Source organism: Larus michahellis, chromosome 5, assembly GCF_964199755.1.
Source record: "Larus michahellis chromosome 5, bLarMic1.1, whole genome shotgun sequence".
Taxonomy (NCBI): domain Eukaryota; kingdom Metazoa; phylum Chordata; class Aves; order Charadriiformes; family Laridae; genus Larus; species Larus michahellis.
In genome coordinates this window covers 62,353,197-62,377,128 of record NC_133900.1, presented here as the reverse complement: position 1 = coordinate 62,377,128, position 23,932 = coordinate 62,353,197, and the positions used below count along the sequence as shown (strand labels likewise).

The window sequence follows — 23,932 nt, the reverse complement described above, 5'->3', positions numbered from 1 at the left end:
TTTTTCCCAATCCTTTCCTACTCAGTTGTCCCTTCTTCTAAAGGAAAAGTTAAGGTATCAGAGAAGTGTGTGCTTATTGAGGGCGCATTGATTACAAGATGGTTTTTGGAAACTGTGTTTGTGGATACAGTGGCTGTATCGACTTTCCAGCATGCTTTTTGTTTCATTTAGTTCTTAAAAGAAAATGCTAATGTGTTTGTATAAGATTTGCATTTAAAATTATATTGAGGTGAAGCTTTAATAAAACCGAAGGACGGCTTTGGTTTGTTATTGATTCCTTTTGGTGGTTTAGTTGTAACTGTGTATAAAAGACGTTTATATTATTTTGTAGTACATCTTTCAATTTACCTATTAAAACCTTTAGTAATTTCAAGTCTTAAATTCTGTGGTCACGTACCTGTATGATATCTGCGAACTGTTATTTGCTTGTACCTTTGATGTCTCTTTAATAGCTGTAAAAGAATGAGCTCAAATGAACTTGAATGAAAGAATTCTATTTAGGCAAGTGCTTGGAGTCCCGGGTGTTAACCTGGAGAGCAAAACCCTGGTGTGTTCCCTGCAGGATCTGTCTTCTGAGCAGGTCTTACACAAGGTGTAATGAGAGCAAGTGCATGAAGGTGACAGGAATGTCACCTTTTGGAGGAACTGTTTCCAGATACCTCTGCTTTTGTGGCCTCTTTCCTTCCATTAAATAAGTAGATGAGCTATGAGAGAGGTGACTGTGAGATGTGGTAAGTTAGGATTGTCATCTGCATTCAACTCTTAGAAACAGGCCTTAGTTTTGCCTAAAGCTCTGCTTGAATATTTTATTCTCTTGCAATTGAGGAAACTTGATTTCAGTGAGATGTTTACCATTTCTTTATATTAACAGAAATTTGGTCTGTAACCTTGTATGTCAAATTTAATATTATGTATCCTAAGCATATAAATAATTATCGAGTAGAGAATTTACGATCAAGATTCTACTTCTGTGGGACTGCTTGTAGTAAGTTTTGCATTAAGTAGGTGTTATGAAATCCAGTGTTAAAGAGAAAGGAAACATTCAGGAGTAAATCAGTTGTTCTTAGCTTGTAAGCTTTGAACATCTCGTACCTCTCCTTCCTTCCTTGCAGATACTTTTTGCCAAGTCAGTCGTTTTTAGAAGTTTAGGCGAAACCCTTTTCCGATGCCCCCACATACCTCACTGCAAAATACAGATTTGACGGATCATGTCAGTTTGAGTCATACCATTTAATTGGTTAATCCCCATAATCTCTTTTGCCATATGCTGTTCTATTTTCACATTCAGTGTATTAATGGTGTAGTTACATAGTTACGTATTTGAAATGCCTTTTTTATTTTAAACTGCAAACTTGAAATTGAGTTAATTCTGATTCAGAAATGAAAATAAACATTATCACAGATGGGCACAGAAAGCAAGCCTTTTGATGTTTCTAGCTCAAAACTTCATCATTCTGATTGGGCTGGTGCTTCACAAGAGTTAGCTCCAGATTGATACCCTGGTGTATTGCATGTAACCATAACATAGAGGAGAAGCATGATTCCTGTGCAGGATTTGGCATCAGTTGCTTCGACCTTTGATTTTAGTAGTCTTTTTTTTCCCTCCCCGCCTTATACTTGGAAATACTTGATGTTTGTTTTTCCAGTCTACTGTTAGTACTTTAAGCTGTGAGGAAAAAAAGTGGCAGGATTGTCTAATCGCATGTGGATATTCCTGCCATTGCAAATAATTTTTGTGCTTGCAGTAGTATTCTGATGGAGCTGAATGTTACAGGATAGCTTTCGTACTCCTTCAGTCCCAAGTGTGCCTTTTAGGAAGCGTTGTGGTTTAACCCTAACCAGCAACCTGGACCATGCAGCCATTCCCCTCCCAGTGGGATAGGGGAGGAGAATCGGGGCAGGGGGGGCACGGGGGAGGAAACCTTGTGTGTTGAAATAAAGACATTTTAATAGAAGAGAAAATAATAACAATGGTAAAAGAATATACAAAATAAGTGATGCAATGGAATTTATCTCATTACCCAATGACTGATTGCCCAGCCTGTCCTGAGCAGCGATGGCAGGTTCCCCCCTGCCCCAGCCAACTCTCATTTATATATTGAGCATGATGCCTCTGGTATGGAATATTTCTGTGGCCAGCTTGTCCTGTCTGTGCTCCCTCTCAGCTTCTACGGGAAGCTGAAAAAATCCTTGACTTAACGTAAGCATTACTTAGCAATAACTAAACCAAAATGTGTTATTGACATTATTCTCATACTAAATGCAAACCACAGCAGCTGCTAGAAAGAGAATTAACTCTATCCCAGCTGAAACTAGGCCAGGAAGAAAGCTAGTATGGTAAAACAAAATGTGAAGTACGTCAGAGTCTTTGGGAAACGTTGTCCTTAAAGTATTTGCATTCTGCTAAGCGTTAACATTTATTTAAATGTTTTTATATGTTACTTAAAAGTTGAAAGGGATCGCTTCATTTAAAGGAAAAAAAAAATCAGTCACAAAATATTTTCTAAGGTGTTTTTTTTTGTTTGTTAAATCTAAGTGAGTAATTATTTACTGGCATCTAGATTTATTCATGGCATCCGGTTTGTGGTCATACAGCTTCATCTAAGTTTAGATTTAATAGGTAAGTTATTAATGGGATTAAATATAGTGCTCACGTAAAGTGCAGTAGCAGAACCAGAACAAGGAACTGAAACTCCTGAAGTTTGTTTTTTTTTTTAAATTGCTGGATCTTTACCACCAGGACTGTGCTCTTTGGATATGGCAGTAAATGAGTTTAAAAAAGTCAACTAGGATATCTGATTGCAATGCTTCAGTGCATGGAAATAGATTCTGCTTTGAACTCCACCAGTCAAATACTTTTGTTCTCACTAGATGATGTACTGGGGTAAATGGGAGTGAATTTACTCCCAAGCATAAACTGTTATGCAGGGAAGCAGCCTCCACTTTGAGTTAATGATACACTGGAGTGGAAGAGACCGTGTTTGGTCACTGGTTTGCTACCTGGGGCTCAATAGGTCTCTTTAATCCTGCTGTGCCTTGGTTTCTCCATCTGTAAAATGGAGATGATGGTGGTACTACTCCTTTTGTTGAGGACTACATAGGATAGAGCATCATTATTCTTTGCTGTTAATAGCACCATTTACAATAACTAGATGATAACAGGAAAATTACAAGTTGTTTCTATCACTTGGCAAAAACGTCATCTAACAAAAGAAATTGTCATGTTTTCTCTTCGAATTTGCCATAAACTGAGGTGTTAATTTATTAATAAAGTTAAGTTAGTTCATGGTTGTGACATGGTGCGTGTCACCTGTTGTGTTGGAGACCTTCAGGTGTGAACTTGATGTAGCCAGGGCATGGTCAGTGTGATCCTCTGGCTGCTATGAATATCTTATCATGGCTTTGTCTTTGTTCCCATGGAAACCAGTTGTTAGTTGCAGTAAGACGATGTTAATCTGAGATTCCACTTGCCAACAGGATGTGCACAACAAATCTTTGGCTTCACAGCTTGTGTCTTGTAACAAAAATGTGAAGAGTTCACAATGGAACCAAGCTGGGAATAAGTCTGCTATTTTCAGGTGAAATAAGACAAAAATTTACAGGCCTTTTTACCTTATTCTGCTCCACCTGAACATACTGCAGGACAGCTGTGCCACTTATGTTAAGTTACAACTGCTTTGTTCCAGCTTCTGCTTTTTATTCTGGATAATTCTGTTTCTGCTGAAGCAGGAATAAAACTTTAACATCAAAATCAACTGTTGAATGCAGGTACTTCCTGGGCAAAACATAGTATGAAGAGTTAAATGTACTATTTGCCTGGTGGGAACAAGAGCAAACTGGTTTTTAGACCTGGACTACACCTCTCAATTCTTTCTGTTTGTGGAGTCTCACTTGTTGAACAGTTTGAGCATAAGACTGAGGATCAGAACTTGACTATTTTAATGCAAAATCCTGTTTCTGACCCCTTTTGGTCTTTCTTTTTCCTTACTCAGTCAGCCTTTAAAGCAGCTGCAAATTCTGGAGTTCATCAAGTTGTTCTTGTGTTCCCTATCTCTGCAATTAGTCTCCCGCATGAGTGTATTCAGCAATTAAAACATTTTAACATTTTAACGTTCATTGATGTGAAAATAAACAGTGTATCTCTAGCTAGTATTGCTGTAATAGAAATTGCATATTCAAAACCCTGTTATTGTAGGTAGGTTTGAGCTCCTAGGATATTGATTTTTTTAATAGATTAGCTGTGTTGGATGTGAGGTTCTAAAGAAAATAATCAAAACACTTTATCACTCCCTCGGTTAAAAACTTGGTAAGTCAGAATTGTTGGGGTTTTTTTGTGTAAAACTAACTTCTTTGCCTTTTGTAACTATTTAGTTCTTGGCTGTCTACTTCTACTTTAGTTTTGCTTCCTATTAGTAATAAATCTTCCACAGCTCCCCTACCAAAAAAAATGCATGTGTCTGGATGTTGCAGCATTGGAACTAAACTAGGCTATGTGTAGCTGGTAGTGCCTCTTTGTTCTTATACTTGAGATGTATGCTGGCCATTCCATATGCTGGGAATGCTGGCCATGTCCGCACCAGTGTGCAGTGAAAAGCCTACACGCTGGCTCTGACTTAAGTGCAGATACTACATTTCAGCAACAGGCGATACTGCTTGGGTACCCCAAGCAATTACAACCTTTTATAAAAACTGAAATTACAATATCCTTTTTCCTAATTGTGTGAAGCCTCAGTTTTAGTTTGGGCGTGAAACTGCCCTGATGTGATAGACTGCTTTTTTGAGCTAATGTTTGACACTATGCATATGGGTTGGTTTTCTTAAAGCTTATGTCCTGGAGCTGAGTTGTCAGCACAGATGCAACGGCTGGTGCAGGAACTGAGCAGAAGGGAAGAAGAGCAAGACCTGCTCTTTAGTTAGCTGTTAGATTGGCTAAGCTGTATTGTGAAATGACAAGTTCGTTAAGCTGTAGAGTCAGTGCCTTCACCGCATCCCTGTAACTCTTTTTCCAGCACTGTGGCTACAGCTGTGATGTGAACTTAGAGTAGTAGCTGAAGTGTGTGTATCAAAAATGCAGGCTTCAGTGACAGTGATAGCAAGTAGTGGTGATGTCTTTTGGGTAGAACTGGGATAAGAAGGGGGTCTTACAGTGCTCCTTTACTTGGTAATATGGTGTGTACATTGAAAGAAGCGTCCTGTGTCTAATGTTGGAAATACTGGGGAAGATGGAGCAGCAGCCAGATAAATTAGCCTCTTCTCTTTTCTGCCCACTCATATACATTTAAGGAAATAGTTCTTAAAAAAAAAAAAAAAATATAAATCATTGCTCATTTCATGCTGGGAAGTTAAGAGATGCTCTACTTGATGATATACCCATGTAAACAAGGAACACTGAGAATGTTTCTGAAGCAGATTTATGGCCTGCTTTTTTATTTTCTTAGGTGTCAGAAGAGTAATTCCTTTTTCCCTGAACTATTCCAAACTGCAGACAATCTAACAGATTGCTTGTCAAAAGGATTTTTTTGTGGATGGGGAGGAGACAGAGGTTTTAGGGAGGGGAGGCTTATACAGATTATCTATTAGAGGCTACCACAGAAAACTACAGTTGCAGACATTAGCACTTCTCTGATGTCTTCCTGCCTGCTTCTCTTGGATTACATAAACAAGGAATCTATTTTGCAGACAGGTATTATGTGGAAAATATGCAAGTCATTTTTTAATCAGTGTAGTATAGCTGATCATCTGAAAAATCTTACACTGTACACACATCTGGAATCCTTTTCCTACAGCATCCTCAATTGCTTGCCCTTGATCTGGTTTAATACTGCCTGCCAGCTGTGCCTAGAAGAAAAAACATGCCTTGACAGCAATTGGAAAATGACAATCCAGCTTCACAAATTACAACACTATTAGGACAGAAGGGAGAAACTAATGAAAATGAACCTCAAGCAGAGTTTGAGGGAGCTGGTTACTTTCTGTGGGGAGGGTGCAGAAGTGGCGTTACCACAGATGGCTGTGGTGGCAGGCTGGAGGGCACCTCAAGCAGTAGTACCTCTTGGAGGCTAGATTATAACAATAATTAAAATGGCCCCACAGCTGTGTGGTATTGAGACTCAGCTCATATTTCCCAGACCTAAACTGCTCTCTGCCCCTTCCGAATTAGACTGCTATGACCTTTCTGTGTGTTGGGAACTTTTCCTGGTGAATGGGTTGGGTATTTTCTGGGTGAGGTGCTGAGTTTGCTCAGGGAACCTGCTAATAGTTACAGCATGGGCAATGCCAGGTGAGTGCTTGATCCTGTCCAGACCCTGTTCTGTTAGTCTGTGGACGTTACTGGGAGACATGAGGTATAACCAAAGAGCTGATCATCAGCATTCCTGCCTACTGTGCAGGGGTTGAGTTCTGGGCGCAGCTAAATCCAGGGGTGCCGACTACAGGGAAGGGAAGGGTGGGAGGTACAAGATGGTATTGGGACAGAAGGTGGCCTTGTCATTTTTTTGTCATTCTAGGTAAACAAGCTTTATTGATAGGGTTTGTATGTTTTTAAAGAAAAAAGCAGAGGTACCATGTCCTAAAATTGCATGTGTCTGGATAATTAGTGCTACTGTGTGGTGTGTGTATTTGTGGTGGGGGTGGTAATGTTAGATACATTGAATGGAGTATGGTGTCTGTGTACCACCAATTACAGGAAAACACTGAATTAATCTCTGTGTGCATTCATTTTTCTTAACTTCTCTAAAAGATTGGCCATCCCATTTAGTATCTCATAGCAAAGAGATAAGCAACTTGGGCATCAACTTGGTCCAAGCCTAAGTTTTGCCTTTCAGATGCCAGTGCACAATCGCAGTCAGAGTACACCATGTGAAGAAGGCAGTTCTTTGTGTCCCTTCCTCTGTTAACAGGAAATCTAAACCACTAAGAGCATGAAAGCTTATTTGAGACTTCCAGAGTGTACCTGCAGCATCTTGTGTGGTGAGAAGTGGGACAGGGTAGATTTTGGGTCAACCACATCCTCTGGTAATGTGTATCATGTGTGAACTCTTTGAAAATTATCTGTAACTTATGGGTTTTCACACCACTCTGCTGAGGCTCTGTGATTTTTCTAGCTTAACAATGGCAACTACTCTGCTGTCCATCCTCCCCCTCCGTTTAATTTTACAAGCTTATCTATCCACATAGTGTTGAATTCTGTTTTCTAATTTGTAGTTCATGGAACTGATGGGGAGAGAGGCGGGGGGGTGTCACTGAATTTACTGGGATAATGTTTTCACAAGCCTCTAAGGGACCTCTCAATTCCTTCATCATCTTGGCTGTTATGAAGCATTTTGAGTTAATCATGTGAGGTACTGTATGGATACTGCCTGTTATTGGAAAAGCGTTCATTTGACTTTCTCTTTTCTTTGTTATAGACCATCATAATTAGATAACATTAGCTTAGCCCTCTCATTTTTTTTCTGACAATTTGCTTAGGTTGCTGTTCAGAGAGCAACAAACTCCTAGGTCTTGTTCAGTGATGACTTTTTCTAGAATGGTGTCAGCCAAAGTAATAAGAATTTGATAGATATTTTGCAACAAATCTTTCCACAGTCCTCATATTCAAAGTTTAATTACATCGAAAATTATGAAAATAGGAATTTTTTCCTCTCCTTTTTTCTCACTATTTTTTTTTTTGGTTTTCAAGATGCTGTGTATAACTTTTTGATCTTAATAAAGTTGATGCTTTTTTCGAAGTGAATATGCGCTATTCAAAAATTGCTGGAGCAAAGTAAATAAGTAAATGTGTAAGTATTAGTTTTAGTAGGGTTTGTCATCCTTTTAACAGTACTAAATCTTTCCAGATTGGTATTAAGGGTTTTGAGTATACTTCTTCCTGTTCCACGATCGAGTTACCTTCTTATTAGAAGGGAAACCAGCTGCCATGAATGTCAGCTATTGTAGTTTAAGCTGACTAATCTATCAATATATGCACCTTAGTGTAAGCCTACCAGTTACAAAAAAACCCCTCATGAACCTGCTTTTGACACTTTTTTGCAACATGCAGATATATTTCTCATCTAAAAACAGTTCTGTGACTAAATTATGACCTGTATTGCATTGTAACATAGGCAAGATCCTTATTATCTCTGAAAATATACAAATCATTTTATTTTTGTAAACTTTAAACAGTGATTGCAGTTGTGAATGTGAATATTCTTAGTATTCTAAGTATTTCCTTGGCTATTTCACTTAGCTGAAAGATGCCTGGGTGTAATTGTACAGAACAAATACAAACTCGAGGCCTAATTAACTTCCTTCAGAGTAGCAACCTTTACTTTTGCTTTGATTTTTGAGTGAAGTAGTGATCTCTGTAGTACTTTGAACCAACACGTGTGCCACAGGTATTGAACATACGTGGAAAACTGTGTCCCTTGCAGAAATGGGAAAGCAGAAGGAATTCTGAGGAATCTGAGTGAGGCTGCCAGAACACCAGTCACTGAGGTAATTAACAGCTAGTACCAGCAGGGCTCCAGCATGTACTTCCAAATTATCTGTGTTCATATTTCCAATAATTCAAGTTATGCAATATAAGCGAGGATTTTCTGTGCTTTCCTCATTTACAGCAATTTCTGAGGAGAGAAAGGAGTAGGAAAAATTTAGACTGTTGTTCATATAGTCTAAATATTTACTATTTTGATCTAAGTTAACAAGTCCAATATGTCTACACAACCCACACTATCAAGAAGTTGCTCAGTCTCTGCAGTGTGCTAAAACAGACAAGCATATACAGTGCACCCAGTTAAATCTTTGCCTGTAATCTGTTGTAAATCCTTGCCAGATGGTGGCCTAGAGGGAACTTTAGGTAGCTACCGCAAACAAAGTAAGTGGCAAAAAATAGCTGCCGTGGCACAAACAATGTGCTGCTGAAGTTTTGTTGCCTTCAGAAAGTGAGAGAATGCAGTTTGTGTGAAATACTTCTTCAAAGCTTTCTACTTGACTTTGTGTCTGCATGATATATGCAAATTTATTGCAGCCTCCTAGGCAAAGATTTTTCTAAAGGCTACTCTCATTTGTTCTTTTTCCAAAACTTCAGCAAGAACAGAACTTTCTTTGTAGCAAAGGACAACTAGAAAGTCCCTGCAAAGGTTACTTTCAAAGGAGAAATCTTTCATTCTAGGTGTCCTGTAACAGTCAATATTGTGGCAATTTCTTTTTTTTTCTTTAAACCTTTTCCTGACCAGGCTCTTTAACATTTTCTCTTTGTGTTGATAGAAAGCAGAATGTGCCTGAACAGAAAATGTGACTGCACTAAAGGAATAAGCTATAAGGTGTGAGGATTTTCTGTGGAAGACTTAAATTACCTGTTTGGTCTTCCTGACTAATAACAATCTTGAGGAAGCTAAATTTATAAAAATTCCATTGTTTCATCCATATTTCTTGGAAATTGGGGAAAATTTTGTATGCACGAATGAAGTTAATTGACTGTTACTGTTATCTGATCCCCTGCTGTATAATTTCTTCAGTGGATCAATGGTATTTCTGTCAGGAAGGTTGCAAAGGGGTGTCCCTAATTTCATGTTCTGGTTACTGCAGCCTGCTCGTTCAGCAGCTGTTGCTGCTCTGCAATTCCTCATCTTCAGTGATTGCACGGTGCTTAGTACTGCCTGCGCTCTGGTTAAAGCTCACCCTGTTTAGACCACTCCTGGAGTTTCAATCCTGCTCATAGCTGTTCATCTCTTCATTACCTGCTTTGTATTGCAGCTCTACCCCCTCTCACATTGTCCCTCGTTGCATCCAATATAAGCTAAGACTCATTTCTAAGTGGTCAAGTAGCTTGTCCTTTCAACTATGAATAAAGCAGTTTGTGCTTTACAAGTCTGCTGAGACCTTAAAAATGCATTTACTATGTTTTTGCCTGTGTCATATTGTGTGTTGCTGGGTTTTGAAACTGAGGCAGAGTACTGCAGGATAAGTGTATTTCTCTTGCTTTTGATCAACACGTAACTAAAGAATGTGGAGTCAGAGAACGGGAATGGATGGCGATCATATTGATGAGAGGAAACAGCATACTGAAGGCAGAATAGGGTGAGAAAGCAGACTGCCATAGCAGATGAGATAAGAAGTTAAAATACTTAAGCAATTTAGTATGTATTTGTCGTTTTTTACCTCCATTGAAACAAGTTCTTCCAGCCACTGTAGAATAACAGGTTCTAGGGCTTCATTCTACATGTCAGGGGTGAGGTACAGCAGCAAGGTCCCTTTCTTACTTGCCTTTTTTTGCACATTATGTCTATAATGCAGGTGAATAAACATGGGATTGAACAGACAATTTCATTTCACCATCTCTGTAGTGCAAGTAGGTGGTCTTGTGCTTCAGAAGCAAGGGGAGGTAGGTGTCACTCTGGAGTTGTGCTCAAACGGAAGAAGGCCCCAGTGGTCTCTTGTGAGGAGCAGGAGGGTGGAAGCCTGATGTTCTCAGTAACTCAAGGTACGAAACCAGGGAATTGTATAGAGAGATAGCTTGCCTGAAAGTTGTGGGGAGAATTTATCTGACAAGGCTGGTTTTTTTCTTAATTTGGGGACAAGGGTTTTGGCTCAAGTCTGTCTGAGGGAGATGTTGTGAAGAGGGAGGGGAATGAACCTGCTGAATCTGGAGTTGGAAAGGAATGTTCTAGACTATCTGAGTGAATGCATGGATTAGACTCCTCATCTGTGGACTAAAGTGGTCTCTTACTGTGTGGGAAGCGGGAAGATCTCACCTCTGAGACTTCCCACTTGGCCTACAGAGTGAGTTTTCTCCTTGCTCTGTGGAAAGAGGACAGACTGCACAGGGTGAGCGATGGGGCAGGACCCTCTCTGCAGTCTCTGCACCAACGTATGTGGTGGATTCTTCGGCCATCAACGTTACTGAGCTCCCACCTTGCTCTGCAGTGGAACCCGAGCCAAGTGACTGCAGTGCAATTAAGGGCAGTAAGAGTGAGCAGAGCTGTTCGATAGGTAATTATGTGGCACTAAAGGGGACCACCCTTTAGCTGGGAGGCGAGGACTGCTGAAGGAGATGTCTTCAGTGGGAACTGAATCTGATCATAGTAAAGGCTAATGGCTAGAGGCTTTCTAACCTTGGGGAAGCAACCAAAGCCCCACTCAAGTCAAAGCAAGTATTTTAAAATATCAATACAGTAAACTTGCAGTAAAACTTGCTATAAGATACTGGAAAGATTTTTTTTTTTTCTCTGATATTAGGTCTGAAAGGATAATATAGCTTTCCTGCATTTCATGGGCTTGCAAGAGTTATTCATTAGTCTGAGCCATAATTAGAGTGGGGAAAAAAAAGCTTGAAGTAATTTTAATTCATTAATTTGAGATTAATTATTGCTGCTTATTTATGACACTAAATGTGGTCAAACTGACTTGTATTCAGAGAGAATACAAGTTCAGTGTGTGTGTAATCCATTGCCTCTACTATAGATGAAGGGGAATGGGATGAAATACTATGATATGCATTAGAACAAGATAGCATTAAAGCAGTTATTAATTCATCATGTATATTATCTATGTAGTTCCCCCCTGTTGTTCTGAAAAATCTCCATTCAGTACAATATGAGTGCTTCAGTCATGGTTCTTATTGGTTTCCTTGAGGTCCTTTCCAGAATAGAAGCCTAATAGCTTATATTATGCATAAAAAGATAAATTAATTTCTGGCATAATTTGATTAATGCTGGAGTTGCACTATAACTGAATGAACTCAATGGAATTGTTTGAGTGAAGATGAAGCATAGCATTCCCAAAGGTTTTACTCCAACTGTTTTCCTGTCACCTAGATTTGAAAAGCTTTCTTGGCAGAAGAATTTGTAACTAATTTATGTTGGTGCTTAATAGCCAGACAGCTTATTTTTAAATCTCTATTATTTTTGCTCTCCCTCTCTGTAGAGCAGTTTTGAGAAGCAAGTCTACTGCTAACCTCATTTTCTTGTCTGGGTAATGAGATATTGAATGTAAGTACACAATATGTGTGCAATGCAGGAGTTGGGGATTATGTTTTTCTTAACGGGGGCTCCTCAGAGGTGCTTAATATTTTATCACAAATTGCAATGGTAAATTAAGAGTTCATCTGGCTAGTTAGATTTACTAGGGCAGATGGCATTTCGCATGGGTGATGAGAGCAGGAAGGAGACAGAACAGAGTAGTAATGTAATTAGCTGTGTATATGAGCCTCACAAGGTAAATCTCTTTAACCCCAGTGATAAAATGTGTTCTGTGCTAAAGCCTTGGATTACTGGTCCTGTGAAACAATGTGTGCAGCTGGTCAAGCCGAGATTTCAGAAGTAATCCCATTAATTTGAAAATAGAGGACACCGCTTTTTATCACACCTTCCTAGCACGTTTATATTTGCAACAGAAATCAGCCTCAAGGTGGTACTCTACCGATAATGCAGGAGAGAGTCATGTGGAGTTGCCTTAGTTCAATTTTAAATAAAAACTTATTTGAATGCTGGAGATGAGATGTTCTAGCTAGGGAGGAAAGGTACTTCAGAAAAACAAACCAAAATCGCAGACTGAATTAAATGTGAGCTGAGGTGTCTCTTCGCTGTGCTATGGTGAGCAGTGTAGCCATACCTGAAAAGATGATGCTTGTGTTTTACACGGTACCTGGCACAGGACATTCCCCTGCTTTACCCTTAAGTGCTGTAGCAGTAACCGTGATTGCTCTCAATATGTATAAAACCTAATAGGGAGATTCTTGATTCTACAACACCACTAAGGCTAGTTTGTGCTTACAGTTGTGTGGGTGAGTAACTGCAGGTAATCTTGCATTCAGTTATAGCCAAAATTATATTTTATATAGGAATATATACGACTTCTCATCCAGTTGATACTGAAGGCTATTGAATTAGTCAATTCATGGCAAAGACTGGTCAATCACTGTGTGCTACCTGGTGAGAAAAACACCCTGAAGCTTCACATTACTTCTAAAAAATCTTTAGAAAGTAATATAAGTAGTAAATCTTTATTCAGCAGGGAAATCTCACATTCTGGAAAACCAAGTTAAAAAATGGGCTGTTGTGCTATGTATGAAACCTCTATTATTCTCACTATTTAACTTATTCAATTCATGTGGGAACTTAGTGTATCTATTTTCAGGCTTTCTTGTTTATTATAAACCTAAAGGTGTTTTAGTTTCTGATGAACAGGCTTTAGAGCCTCTAAATTTCAAAACCACATTGAAAATGCTGTTTTCTGCATGAGTTAGTCATAGTGTATTCAGGTTGATTTCTGTCAAGTTTTTTTTTTTTTTGACTGGCAAGCTATAAATTATGGAAACAGTATAAATAAAAACTGTGAATCACGAACATTCTGAGCAAGTAATCAGAGCACTTCAGGGTTTGTTTTGTTTTCTTGAAGTATTGGATGTTGTCCTTGGAGATACTCAAAACCTGACTGGAGATGACACGTACCACCTGAGTAGCTTGTGGTGGGTGACTCTGCACTGAGCTGGGGGATTGGACTGGGTGATCTTGGGGGGTTCCTTTCAGCCTCAACTATCCTCTCTTGTCTCTTGAGTAGCTGTATATATGCATATACATATGCCTACTGATGTCCATAAATATATATGTGTGTATAGATGTGTTTTTCTTGTTTAATTTTCATTTTAATTTATGATGGGGACAGGCACTTGACTAGAAGAATAAAAACTTTCAATTTTTATTTAACAGGAAAGACTAATGCTTTAAAAATTTTATTCTGTACTGATTCCCAACAGTAGGAAATGTATCAAAGGAAGCTTTCGTCAATAATAAAATTTAGCTTTCTTACATGCTTCCTGGCAGTGCTTTCACTCCTCCATTAAATAATTTATAAGAAATCAGCATGATTTTAGGATAACTTTGGAATAATTTAGATCAGAAGGAAGCTCTGGTGGTCATCAGGTCCAACCCTTTTACAAAGCAAGATGAACCTTGGAGTTAGGAGCAGCCTGGAGGTGAGGGCAGGTTGCTGGAGGCTCTTCTGCTTGGCTTTGGAGTACTAGTGAGGATGGTGATGCCACGGAGTCCTGGGCAGTGGGTTCCCACGTTTAACCACCCGCCCACAGAGGTTCTGTACCGCTTCATGCCACTGATGACCACAGAAGCTATTCCTTTTTCTTCTTTCCAATCGCAATCTGATTAAAGTTGGTAGAAATTTCTCTTCAGCAGCTGTTCTGTGGTGTGTTGTCACACAATGCTAAATGGTTGAATAAATATGTAAACAAGAGGGTTATTTTAGCCCTTTTCTTCTCCTGATTGCTAAAAGGCATCTAGCTGTAGAGAAAATTCATTGCATTATGTATTTTATGCACCAGCATTTCTTAAATTTACTTACTTGGTAGGTATTTAGATATAAACAAGAAGAATGAAATGTTGCCTCTGATGAAGGAAAAAAAAAAAGTCTAACAGCCAGTGTGAATTACATCTTTGGGGTTTCTGCAGTTCTGCATCACTTGGCTGTACACCTCCTTGCCTCTGAAACTCTGCGAGAAACACGGATGCTGCCTGGGGATGGGCTCAATACAGGGAGGACTCTGCTGGTCCCGGTGTACAAGATGTCTCAGGGCTGCGGCGGTGGATCAGTTGCATGTTGCCCATGCAGGGGTGCTTGCCCTTCCCTTCAGCAGCCTCGTGACTCTCAAGGTGCAGAGCTTGGAAGGATTTGCAAGGATTGTAATTCTTTTGTTCTTCCTGGGTTCTTACTCTACGTATGTTTTGGATTTACTTCTGTTACTGTGGGATTCATCCTTATCATCTAGAATATGTATGGTCTTTCCAAAATGAGGTTGCCTCACTGTAGAGAGTCCTTGATCATCTGCTGCTAGCCCTCTTTCTGCATTTTAGCATATACTTCCCGTTGGTGGATGATTTGCAGCGTGACACTCCTGTGATGTGTTAACAGATTATTCTTTTTATTTTTTAATTGGCAGTCTTACTGGCTGCAGCTTCCTGGCAGGGAGTACCTTCCTTGAAATAGCAGTTAATTGCTTCGCTGTTGTGAATTTTCTTCTCTGGGGCACAGTTTTCTGTGAGGAACTCTTCAGGTTCTCTTCAGCTTACAGACCAGCGGGCCCATGTTCCCTCTGTAGGGTGTTGGGGAGGGAGGACTATGGGTGCTGTCAGCTTAGGGGTTTGTTTTCCTGAGCCACATGCAGGATTAGAGAGGAGCAAGATCGCTGTGAACTCACTGAACATATTTCACAAGTGCTACAATAAATTCTGGGAGGGTCTGGATCTTTTGGGGGGTGAATGGTCACTTTTGAACCTACAGATCTTTTATTGATCCGCAGGATAGGTAACTTGCTGGAGGTTTTTCTCAAGTATGTTCGGTTGCATATGGGGAGACTAACGATGGGGCAATAGTACCATGAAGTGCAGCTCTGTATGAAGGTGTGGGGCAGAGTGCTTCTCCTTGAGGTGTAGTATGCTCCTTCCTAATGTGCTTCCCCTTCATCAGAGGAGACGAAAAGTTCAGTCATTCCTCCCAAGCATCCAAAGGCTGCTGCTTTTATACAACCTAGCATGGAGCACACCCAGAGCTGCTGATGCCCCTCTGAGGCAGAGGGTCTGCAGAGCTGAGGGTGCCCCTCTCCAAGTGCAGGGTGTCAAGGAAGTGGCTGGGAGCTGCAGTTCCAGCAGAGTTCCCATAGGGTTGGCAAAACCTCAATGAGGGTGGTAGGCTGGTGATGTCCCAAAAAGGGGATCCATCCACCAGCAGCTGCTGGTGTTTACTGAAAGAAACTGGTGTGGTGAAATGATATTTATAATGTTAAGTGGCACTATTTGCATTAAATTCCTACTTTCTTTTTTGGGTAGTTGCTGTATTTTGTCTATATTGTGAGTAAGTTAGAAATGCGTGTTTTTAGGTGGAGCTGCATGCACAGTAAGTTGGCACGTGTTAGGCTTTCTGATTTGTTTTGGCGGTATTGCATACTCTCATGCAAAGTCTGGTCCAGAGACAAAAAAAAAAAAAAAGAGAAAAAGATTGGGGTAACGTTGGCAAGAATAAGGCCCTGTTTCCTTGTATTATGCAGTCAAGAAGTCATTGTTAGCATGCTTGTTTTGCACATTATCTGTCTAATTCTGTAGATATGTGGTATATATATATGTATGCATGTATGTAGTTGTCATAAACATGAAGCAAAGCTGATACCTGAACTTTGTTCAAGTAATTGATAAGTTTGGGATTCACTTTTAATAATGATGCTATGGTACAGAGCATTTCCTTGGAAAAACCTTCACTGTATTTCAGTGGATATTGATTAATTGATAGATAACCTGCGTATCTTCCTGTGAGCTCATAAAATACGCAGTTGGTTAAAAATGTTGTTACTAGACAAGTTTATGGAAACACTTATGTTCTTGCTTATCCTATTGATTGATATCTGTTCTTAATTTCATCTTGCCTACCTAACAGTAGAATTCATACCGTCCTTCCCCCCCCCCCCCCCCCCGCCATTTTTTATTATTATGTTGTTTAAAACTCAGGAATATTCTTGCTTATTTTCAGATCTCGTCAGAAAATTAGCACAGCAGAAGTTTGGAAATACACAGGGCGATTATCAAAAGGTAAATTGTCTATGTGAATCTGTATAAAATATTGAAAACAATGACTTTGGAATTCAGTTTTGTTTCTAAAATAGGAAATAGTATTTTAAAGCTATAACAACAGGATACAAGAATGAAATTTGTGAATGATGTGTATGATGGTTTCATACAAAATTAGGGACCAAAACCTTTCAAAAAATATTACAAAGAAAATTTCATAAGCCACTGTAAAGAAGCTACATATAGTTAAGGCTCACTTACAAGTTCCAGCTGTAATGTGATTGGGGTGTCTGTTGCACAAAGATTGAAGGCTCTTTTTATTTAAAAATACTGCTTTTATTTAAAAACACTTAGAACCATTACTGCTCAGCTCTCATGTTAGCTTCAGCTATTGTCCTCAAAAAGCTGAAATTATATGCTTGGTCTGGTGCCTTTGTGAAACAAAATCTCCACAGCCTACTTATAAAGTGTATTTTAGTTTAGGTAGTGTGCTAATCACATCAAGGTTATTTTCCATTCTTTCTTTAGGTTGGTGATTATCCCATAACAGTTGAAGTTCACAGGGTACTTGGAAGCAAGAGGAGATAGAATGTAGCGTGAGCCTGATTTTAGGCTGTTCTCATGGACAGTACCCCATCGTCTTTGAAGCAATGTCACAGGTTCCTGCAATAGGTACCTTAACCAGGCCCACAAAATGGACATTACTTTGCGTGAGCTACTTGTTTGTAGTCCCTGCCTTATGGCGTACATGTCAGGAAGATGAGTATGGAACGTGGCATACGGGCACTGAGCTGCTGCCTTGAATCAGGATGACCTGAATGATCTTGGGATTTGAAGGGGGAAGGCCTTGTGTTTCCATGTGTTCCTGACAATGAAGCTATGGCTCCAGTAGCTTGATAACCTCTGCATGACATCCCAGTGTGTGAGGATTGCTGTTATGGTGCATCAAGGGACACTTGCCAATCCCACATGCTTGTTCGGTGCGGCTCTGTAAGAGCCATGCATCACAGATTGTGCCTGCGCACCCAGGGAGGAATGCAGGGTGGACTCGGTTGTCAGAGTCTTTGGAACAAAACCATTAGACCATACATGGTCTGAGTGCGAATATAGTATTTAGTAACTACTATGTAAGTCATGAGAAATTTGAGTCTATATGACAGCTGTAATCCTGCACAGTGGAGACACTTGTTAAAATACTGTGTGGTTATAGCGTGGCAAATACAGAATTAGGTGTGCTTAGGAAGTAAAACAAATATTGACTATTTATAGGTCCTAATTTTGACCTGAATACAATGTAAAACTTTAAAGCAAATTTGGAAAAGCAAAATCTATCAAGACAAGTAGAGAGTCCCTCGGAAGACAGAAGCATCAGTGAGAGGTAGCTGTGAAGAGGCCAGCATGGCTGTAGGTGTGCCCCTGGAGGAGTTTCCAGTGGGGACAGGGAAGCGTGAATGTCACTGAAGGGTTGCGGGTAGGTAGGTAGAAATGTTGCCTGTGGTTTTCATCACTCAAATTCAGGGAGAATGAACTCGGAGTAGGATGGGTTCAGAAGGTGTGTATTAGGATGATCTGGGAAACACGCAGGTCTTCAGAAGAGACTGGAAGAGTTTATTTAGCTTAGCAAAATAATTGATAAGGGGGGTGATTACTCCTTACAAATACATATGGAGAGGAAACACCAGGAAGAAAAAAATGCTTTTCGGGCAAAAGATGGTGCTATCACAGAAGCAAAGGGGCAGAAATGGACCACGTGTACATCCATGTAAGACTTACTAGTTCACCGAGCGTTGGGAACAGTCCTTCAGTAGCGAGAACAGGAAATCTGGTTCTGATATTTATCCTGTTAAATTTCTGCTGTTGTTCATCTGTATCTTTTTTTTTTTTTAAAAAACCTATTTGTAGAGTGTATTAGTGACCCAGGAGGCCCCTTCCCACTTCTGTGCTGTGTGTCCCTGTGTTCCCAGTTGGAGTCTTACCATGGACGTCTCTCCGTCCCCTGTCAGGGCCAGCAATCTGCCAGCCCAGCCCAGTAGCTGAGCTCAGGGGGATTCCTGCTTGCTGCTGCTGCCACTGCTTTACTTCTGCTGGGAGACAGCCTTGCTTAAAAAATTCAAAATCATACTTGGTACCAGATTTTTAAGGGAGGCTAAGCACTTATTTTCTTCCCATTAAAAGCATAGTTCCAAATATGATTTTTGCACATTTTAAGCATATTGTACAGTAGAAGTTTCATAAAGATGTGCGTGATGCTGAGAAAAATTTCCCCAAACTTGAGAACATTTCTGATTCTTCCACATCAGACTTTGGGTTGAGGGGTCTTGCTGTGTTCAGCTTGTCCGCTTCCCTTTTCTCTTCTACTTATGAGAAAGGGAAAAGCATTATCAGCGGTAAACTTGTACAGAGATGAAGGGGAAAAAATGCAAGAAATTCTATTTCCATTATGGAAACAAAGAAGGAACTGGGTTCTTCTGAAATTCCTTAAATTGAATATTTAGTGTTTTTCTGAAATTACAGATAAGAAATCAGTTAAGAACCTGATAAATAGACATCTTCGGTCTTTCTTGAATGCCTTTTTTTTTTTTTTACTTTTGAATAATTTAAAATAAACCTCTACATAATTAGTTAAAAGTGAGGGTGAATTTTGTGTGTAATGTGTGAAGGTCCACAAACTGCTACTAAAACTGCTGGTTTTATGCCAAAATAAAATTAGTGTTGAAAAAGAAAAAGTTAATCAGGAATATCATAGGTCAGTTATGACAGGTGGAAATTGTGAATAAATCGCTAAACCACGAAGTAATGTAATTCCTGGCGTTCTGTTCTGTGAGATGTTTTGGGAATTACATGAAACAGATGCTCAGTGTAGAAATAACTGATCTGTTGCTGTTTAAAGATGGAAATATTTCTTGGACAAACCCTAAATTCCTCTCACTTACCAAGGAAACCAAAAATTATCTGCTATATATTTTAGCGTAAACAATTTTCCGTAATTATTTAATGTTGCTTCTATGCATTATTTTACTTTCATGTCTTTTTATTATTGTTTCTGTGTTGTTAATTGTTTTGGTCATGGCTAATTATTCATTATTCACGTGATTTGTTTTTGTGCATGCTGCCTGTGCATTATACACATTCTCCATTTGTTTTGACTTCCACAGCCAGAAAATGTTGTCCTGACTCTTCAGGTAATGTCTTATGGTAGATGTACAGCTTTGAAAAGCAACTAACCATGTCTGTATGCGCTACTTCTATTAGAACATCTGTAACCATTTTTAATGTTATTTAAAATGTGTTTTTCCATCTAACCTGTTTTAAAACTTATGTTATCAAATAATTTCTGAAGTGTTCAGCTCACCAGAAAACGGTAATTCTTTTGCAAATTCTAGCCAAGTTCTTCTTCCAAGCGTCTAGTTTGTATTCTTCAGAAGGGATAACGGCTTTTAACCAGCAGTTAATAAAATAGATTTCATCCTAGAATTGGTAATTAGGTCAGAAATTTGCAACTCTGCTAGTGGTGATGGTTGCTGTATTTGGATCAGTTGGTAATTAGGGATTGTGAGGGAAGGGCATCAGCAAAGCTGGAACTGGAGCATGATTGATAGCTTGTGAGAAATTGTAACTTATTTTGCAGGACAATACACAGCCTCAGTTTCATCCTTGTGCTGCCAAGTTGCCCTTGTGCTGGCAGATTGGTAAAACAGCAGAGGACTCACAGCACTAGCGTGATAATTAGTTCTCCTAAAATTGGGAAGGGAAAGTAGAAAAGTGATTTATCAGGGAAGAAAGACTGCTGGGGCACGCTCGTGCCGTGCTGTCCACCTCTGCGTGCTGACAGCTGCCCGATCCCGTTGGGGAGGCGTTGGGAACGGCATGGCCAGCTCGCGGCTTGTCCCCTGGCAGCCAGGTGGCTGTGTGTGGGGCTGTGCCAGGGCTGCCTGGCCCAGCTTCTCCGTCCTGGGGCACTTGCGCTGCTTCCAGCGTAAAAGCTAGTCAGGGTATAGCATTGCGTTGTCCCCTTTCACTCCTTCCAGCTTTTGAAAGCCTCCTTTTAGTTGCTGCGGCTGCTTTGCTGTTTGGCAGCAGAATAAACGTCTCTACCTGAGAGAGCTTAAAATCGGCTCCTTCATGTTTTCCAGTCCCTAAACAGTTTTTACTTCAGCAGTTTTTGGAGAAACCTCTGCCATTGCAATCGATCATCCAGTGAAGTACTTCCCTTTGCGGTTCATACGAATCTTTATGCTCACAACTGATTAAAAAGGAGAACAAGCTAAGCTTCTCTCCCCACTCCTAGATGAAGTGTTGATCCAGTCAGCCTTTCTGACATTTGTGGAGCCTTTTTGGAAACAGATGTCAGAAATAGTAAATATGTGGTCCAGGAAATCAAATGTGTTAATTTTTAACCTATTTCCGTTGCCTCAATTCACATTCGTTTCTTGTGAGCGTATTTCTCTCTTAGCACTCACGCTTGTAGTTTACCTAGTTAATACTCTAGCTAAATAATTATTAGCTATCAGTATCTACGATGTTATGCATCTTTTTGTTAGAAAAGTTGCCAATTATTGACAAAATACACCAAGTCCATAACCTCATAACTTAGTAGATGGTTTAGTCTGTAGTTTGACTTCTAATTACTTGCTCTATATTGATTGCAGTTACTGTGTGATATCTGCTATTACCACTATTTTTGTCTGAATTACAGGCCATCTACTATGAAATCGGTTTTATAGTCTCCGCAGCCTTGGGATTGCTATTTATTTTGTTACTGCCTCTTGTGGGACTTTGCTTCTGTATGTGTCGTTGCTGTGACAACTGTGGTGGGGAAATGCATCAAAGACAGAAGAAAAATGCTGACTGTCAGAGGAGCTGTTTTGCAACATTTCTTTTTGTTGCTTCTTTAATAATAAGGCAAGTGTAATAAAGAGAACAATATGAAGCTTGGTATAGCACTAATTTTGCAGTGTCATAAGACGATTAATGTTACTGTATTAGCCTACAGGTGCAGAAATGATTTTATTAGACTAAGTAATATTATTGCTTATTAAAGAAAATGTGACTGCATTATAAAAATGCTGCTACCATTGCTATCCACAGGTCATTATGTACTCACTTAAGAAGAATGTAGGAGCGAAACAAAAAAAAAAAATAAAAATCAAGCTTGAATTTGGCAAATGAAGTTTTTGCCAGTCTCAAAATGGCAACTGCAGAATGTTACGTTAAACTTATGAACATAAGATACTGTGTCCTATGTTCAATTCCTATGCTATAGAGGACTTGAGGTACAACATATTGCTTTGCTCTTGATAGTGTAGTAGTGGTGAGAGAAGTAATTTTATGACCTCCTTCAGTATTTACTCTCCTCCACATTTTCTTATTAGTTCAGAATAGTGGGTTTTCTTTTGGGCACTGAGTTGTTTAAACCATGCATGCACTCACTCTACAATCCTGGAGTTTGGAGACATTTTTGTAGTATTAGTGTTAGGAGCATATTCCTGTTCTGTGCTGGGTGTGCAATAGGTGATGAGGGACTACAATCCAGACTTTTCTTTTCCCCGTAGATGCTTTCAAAATACATTGTTTGCTTTCAGGTTTTTTTACTTTCCTTCAACGTCTTCATATTTTCACCTGCCCACTATCCTTATTTTGTGATTATATTTAAAAAAAATAATTACCTGTACTGTGTGACTGTTCAATCAGGGGGGACTTACTTTGGTCACTTCACTGAATTCTAGATATTTTTTTTTCTTTTTACTACTGTTTGTCATGACAAATTGTGGCCTTGTCTATGCTCAAATGTACACCATGCTGATATCAGGTATAGGAAGATGCTCTTTTCTCCCAGGCATCACTGACAAACATGACACTTAAGGATTCTGAAGACCAGAAATCTGAATGGTATTGTAGGTGATAGGTGCATCCCTGCCATGATGACAGGACAAAAGTTGTTCATAGTACAATGATGCCTCAAAGAAAGTAAGTTACTACATTACCTCTCAGCATGCCGAAACTGAAGGTAGCTCACCGAGCATGCCAGCTATCTTTACGCCATGTTGCAGGACACTATGTTCTGGTTATAATGGCTGGGGAATGTTGTCTGTTAGCTGAGAAATTAAGAAATTGTCCCCCTTGTTGGTCTCTTTAACTTGTGCTTTTGCTGCCAGCTATTCTTGTGGTATTAAACATATGCAGCATTGGCAAAATGCTTCTTCCCAGGTCATGACTGGGAGATGAGTGATCCCTGGTAACATGCTTTCCAGGACTGAGGAAACTGCCTCTTTAACTTACCATTTTTTTCCCTTTTGTATAAGACATCAGGAGTATTGGATGCTTACCCTAAGGAAGGAGTTGGCCTGAGCTCTGTCTGCAGGTTTCCACAGGTGGAGATAATCTCATATGACTCCCCGGCTAAGTCTCTAATGCCGTGAGTGCTGTGCAAGGCAAGATAGGACTTTACAGGGCTAATATTACTGACCTCTGCCTGACTCGGCGCTCAGGTCTCCAGTACGCCTCCGTACAAAGCAAGATTCTGCTGCCCTTCCTGGGTCGTCTTTCACAAGAGAAGACAAGATGCCATGCCTGGATCTATTTAAGCCCACGCCAGCTTGTTTACTGCTGTGCTGAAACACAAAAGGACAGTCTTGTTGGCAGCCATTGCCCTGACAAAAATCTGGAGAAAGCCTGAGATTTACTTACAATTGTTTCTTATGCTGTTTCTGTTCTTATGCTAAGTTTCCTTCTGGATTTATTCTCTACTTTCCCCCTAAGTTACCATGCAATTTCAGCTTAGGTGGAAGATTTATCTGTAGTGGTTCTTCCCAAAACTACACATCTCAAGGACTGTGCCAGAGCTGCACATGTAAACTGTGACAATAATCAAAAGTGTTTAGTCCTGTGCAAGTAAAATGCTTATGGCTATTTGCAGACAGAGCCAAAAGAACAAAAACTTGAACGACCTCTGCTAGCACAGGGTTACATCAAGATGTGCCATGAAATCACTAAGGTGGGTCCTCTTACTGTTTGGGTATAGTTTAAAGTTCATGCAGCACTGGGGGCCTCCTTTGGGAGTATATGGCATTCCAGTCACCTGGCAGGGCGTTGGGAGACATAGACTCCTTCACCAAGTGCCGCGCTGCTTCAGAAGGTGCATTTAGCAAGGCATTCATCCATCAGAGTACCCTGAACCCACATCTCTGCCAGTGGAGCTTAGTTTTAAAGGCTGTCTAGCAGAACGTATGTGCAGACAGCTGCTGGAGGTAACGTGAAGGATTTCTAGCAGATGGACTTCTTCAGGAGGTACCATCTAAGTGTATGTTCTGCATCTTCTTTCCATCTCTCTTGCAGTGCCAGCTGTTCTGGGATTCTCTCGGTCAATGGATCAGAACTTCGACGAG

General features: G+C 39.9%; 1 protein-coding gene across 4 annotated transcripts in view; it reads left to right on the top strand.

Moving 5' to 3' along the window:
- PROM1 (prominin 1) overlaps positions 1-23,932 on the top strand; it is a 67,295-nt gene that overhangs the window by 9,167 nt on the left and 34,196 nt on the right. For 2 of the 4 annotated variants that reach the window (XM_074587632.1, XM_074587630.1), the window contains exons 3-5: positions 16,510-16,568; positions 19,703-19,729; positions 21,244-21,449. In XM_074587632.1, coding sequence (XP_074443733.1) covers positions 16,510-16,568; positions 19,703-19,729; positions 21,244-21,449 — 292 coding nt within the window. The remainder of the gene's footprint in view (positions 1-16,509; positions 16,569-19,702; positions 19,730-21,243; positions 21,450-23,932) is intronic. The other 2 variants (XM_074587633.1, XM_074587631.1) reach the window with 1 other exon arrangement.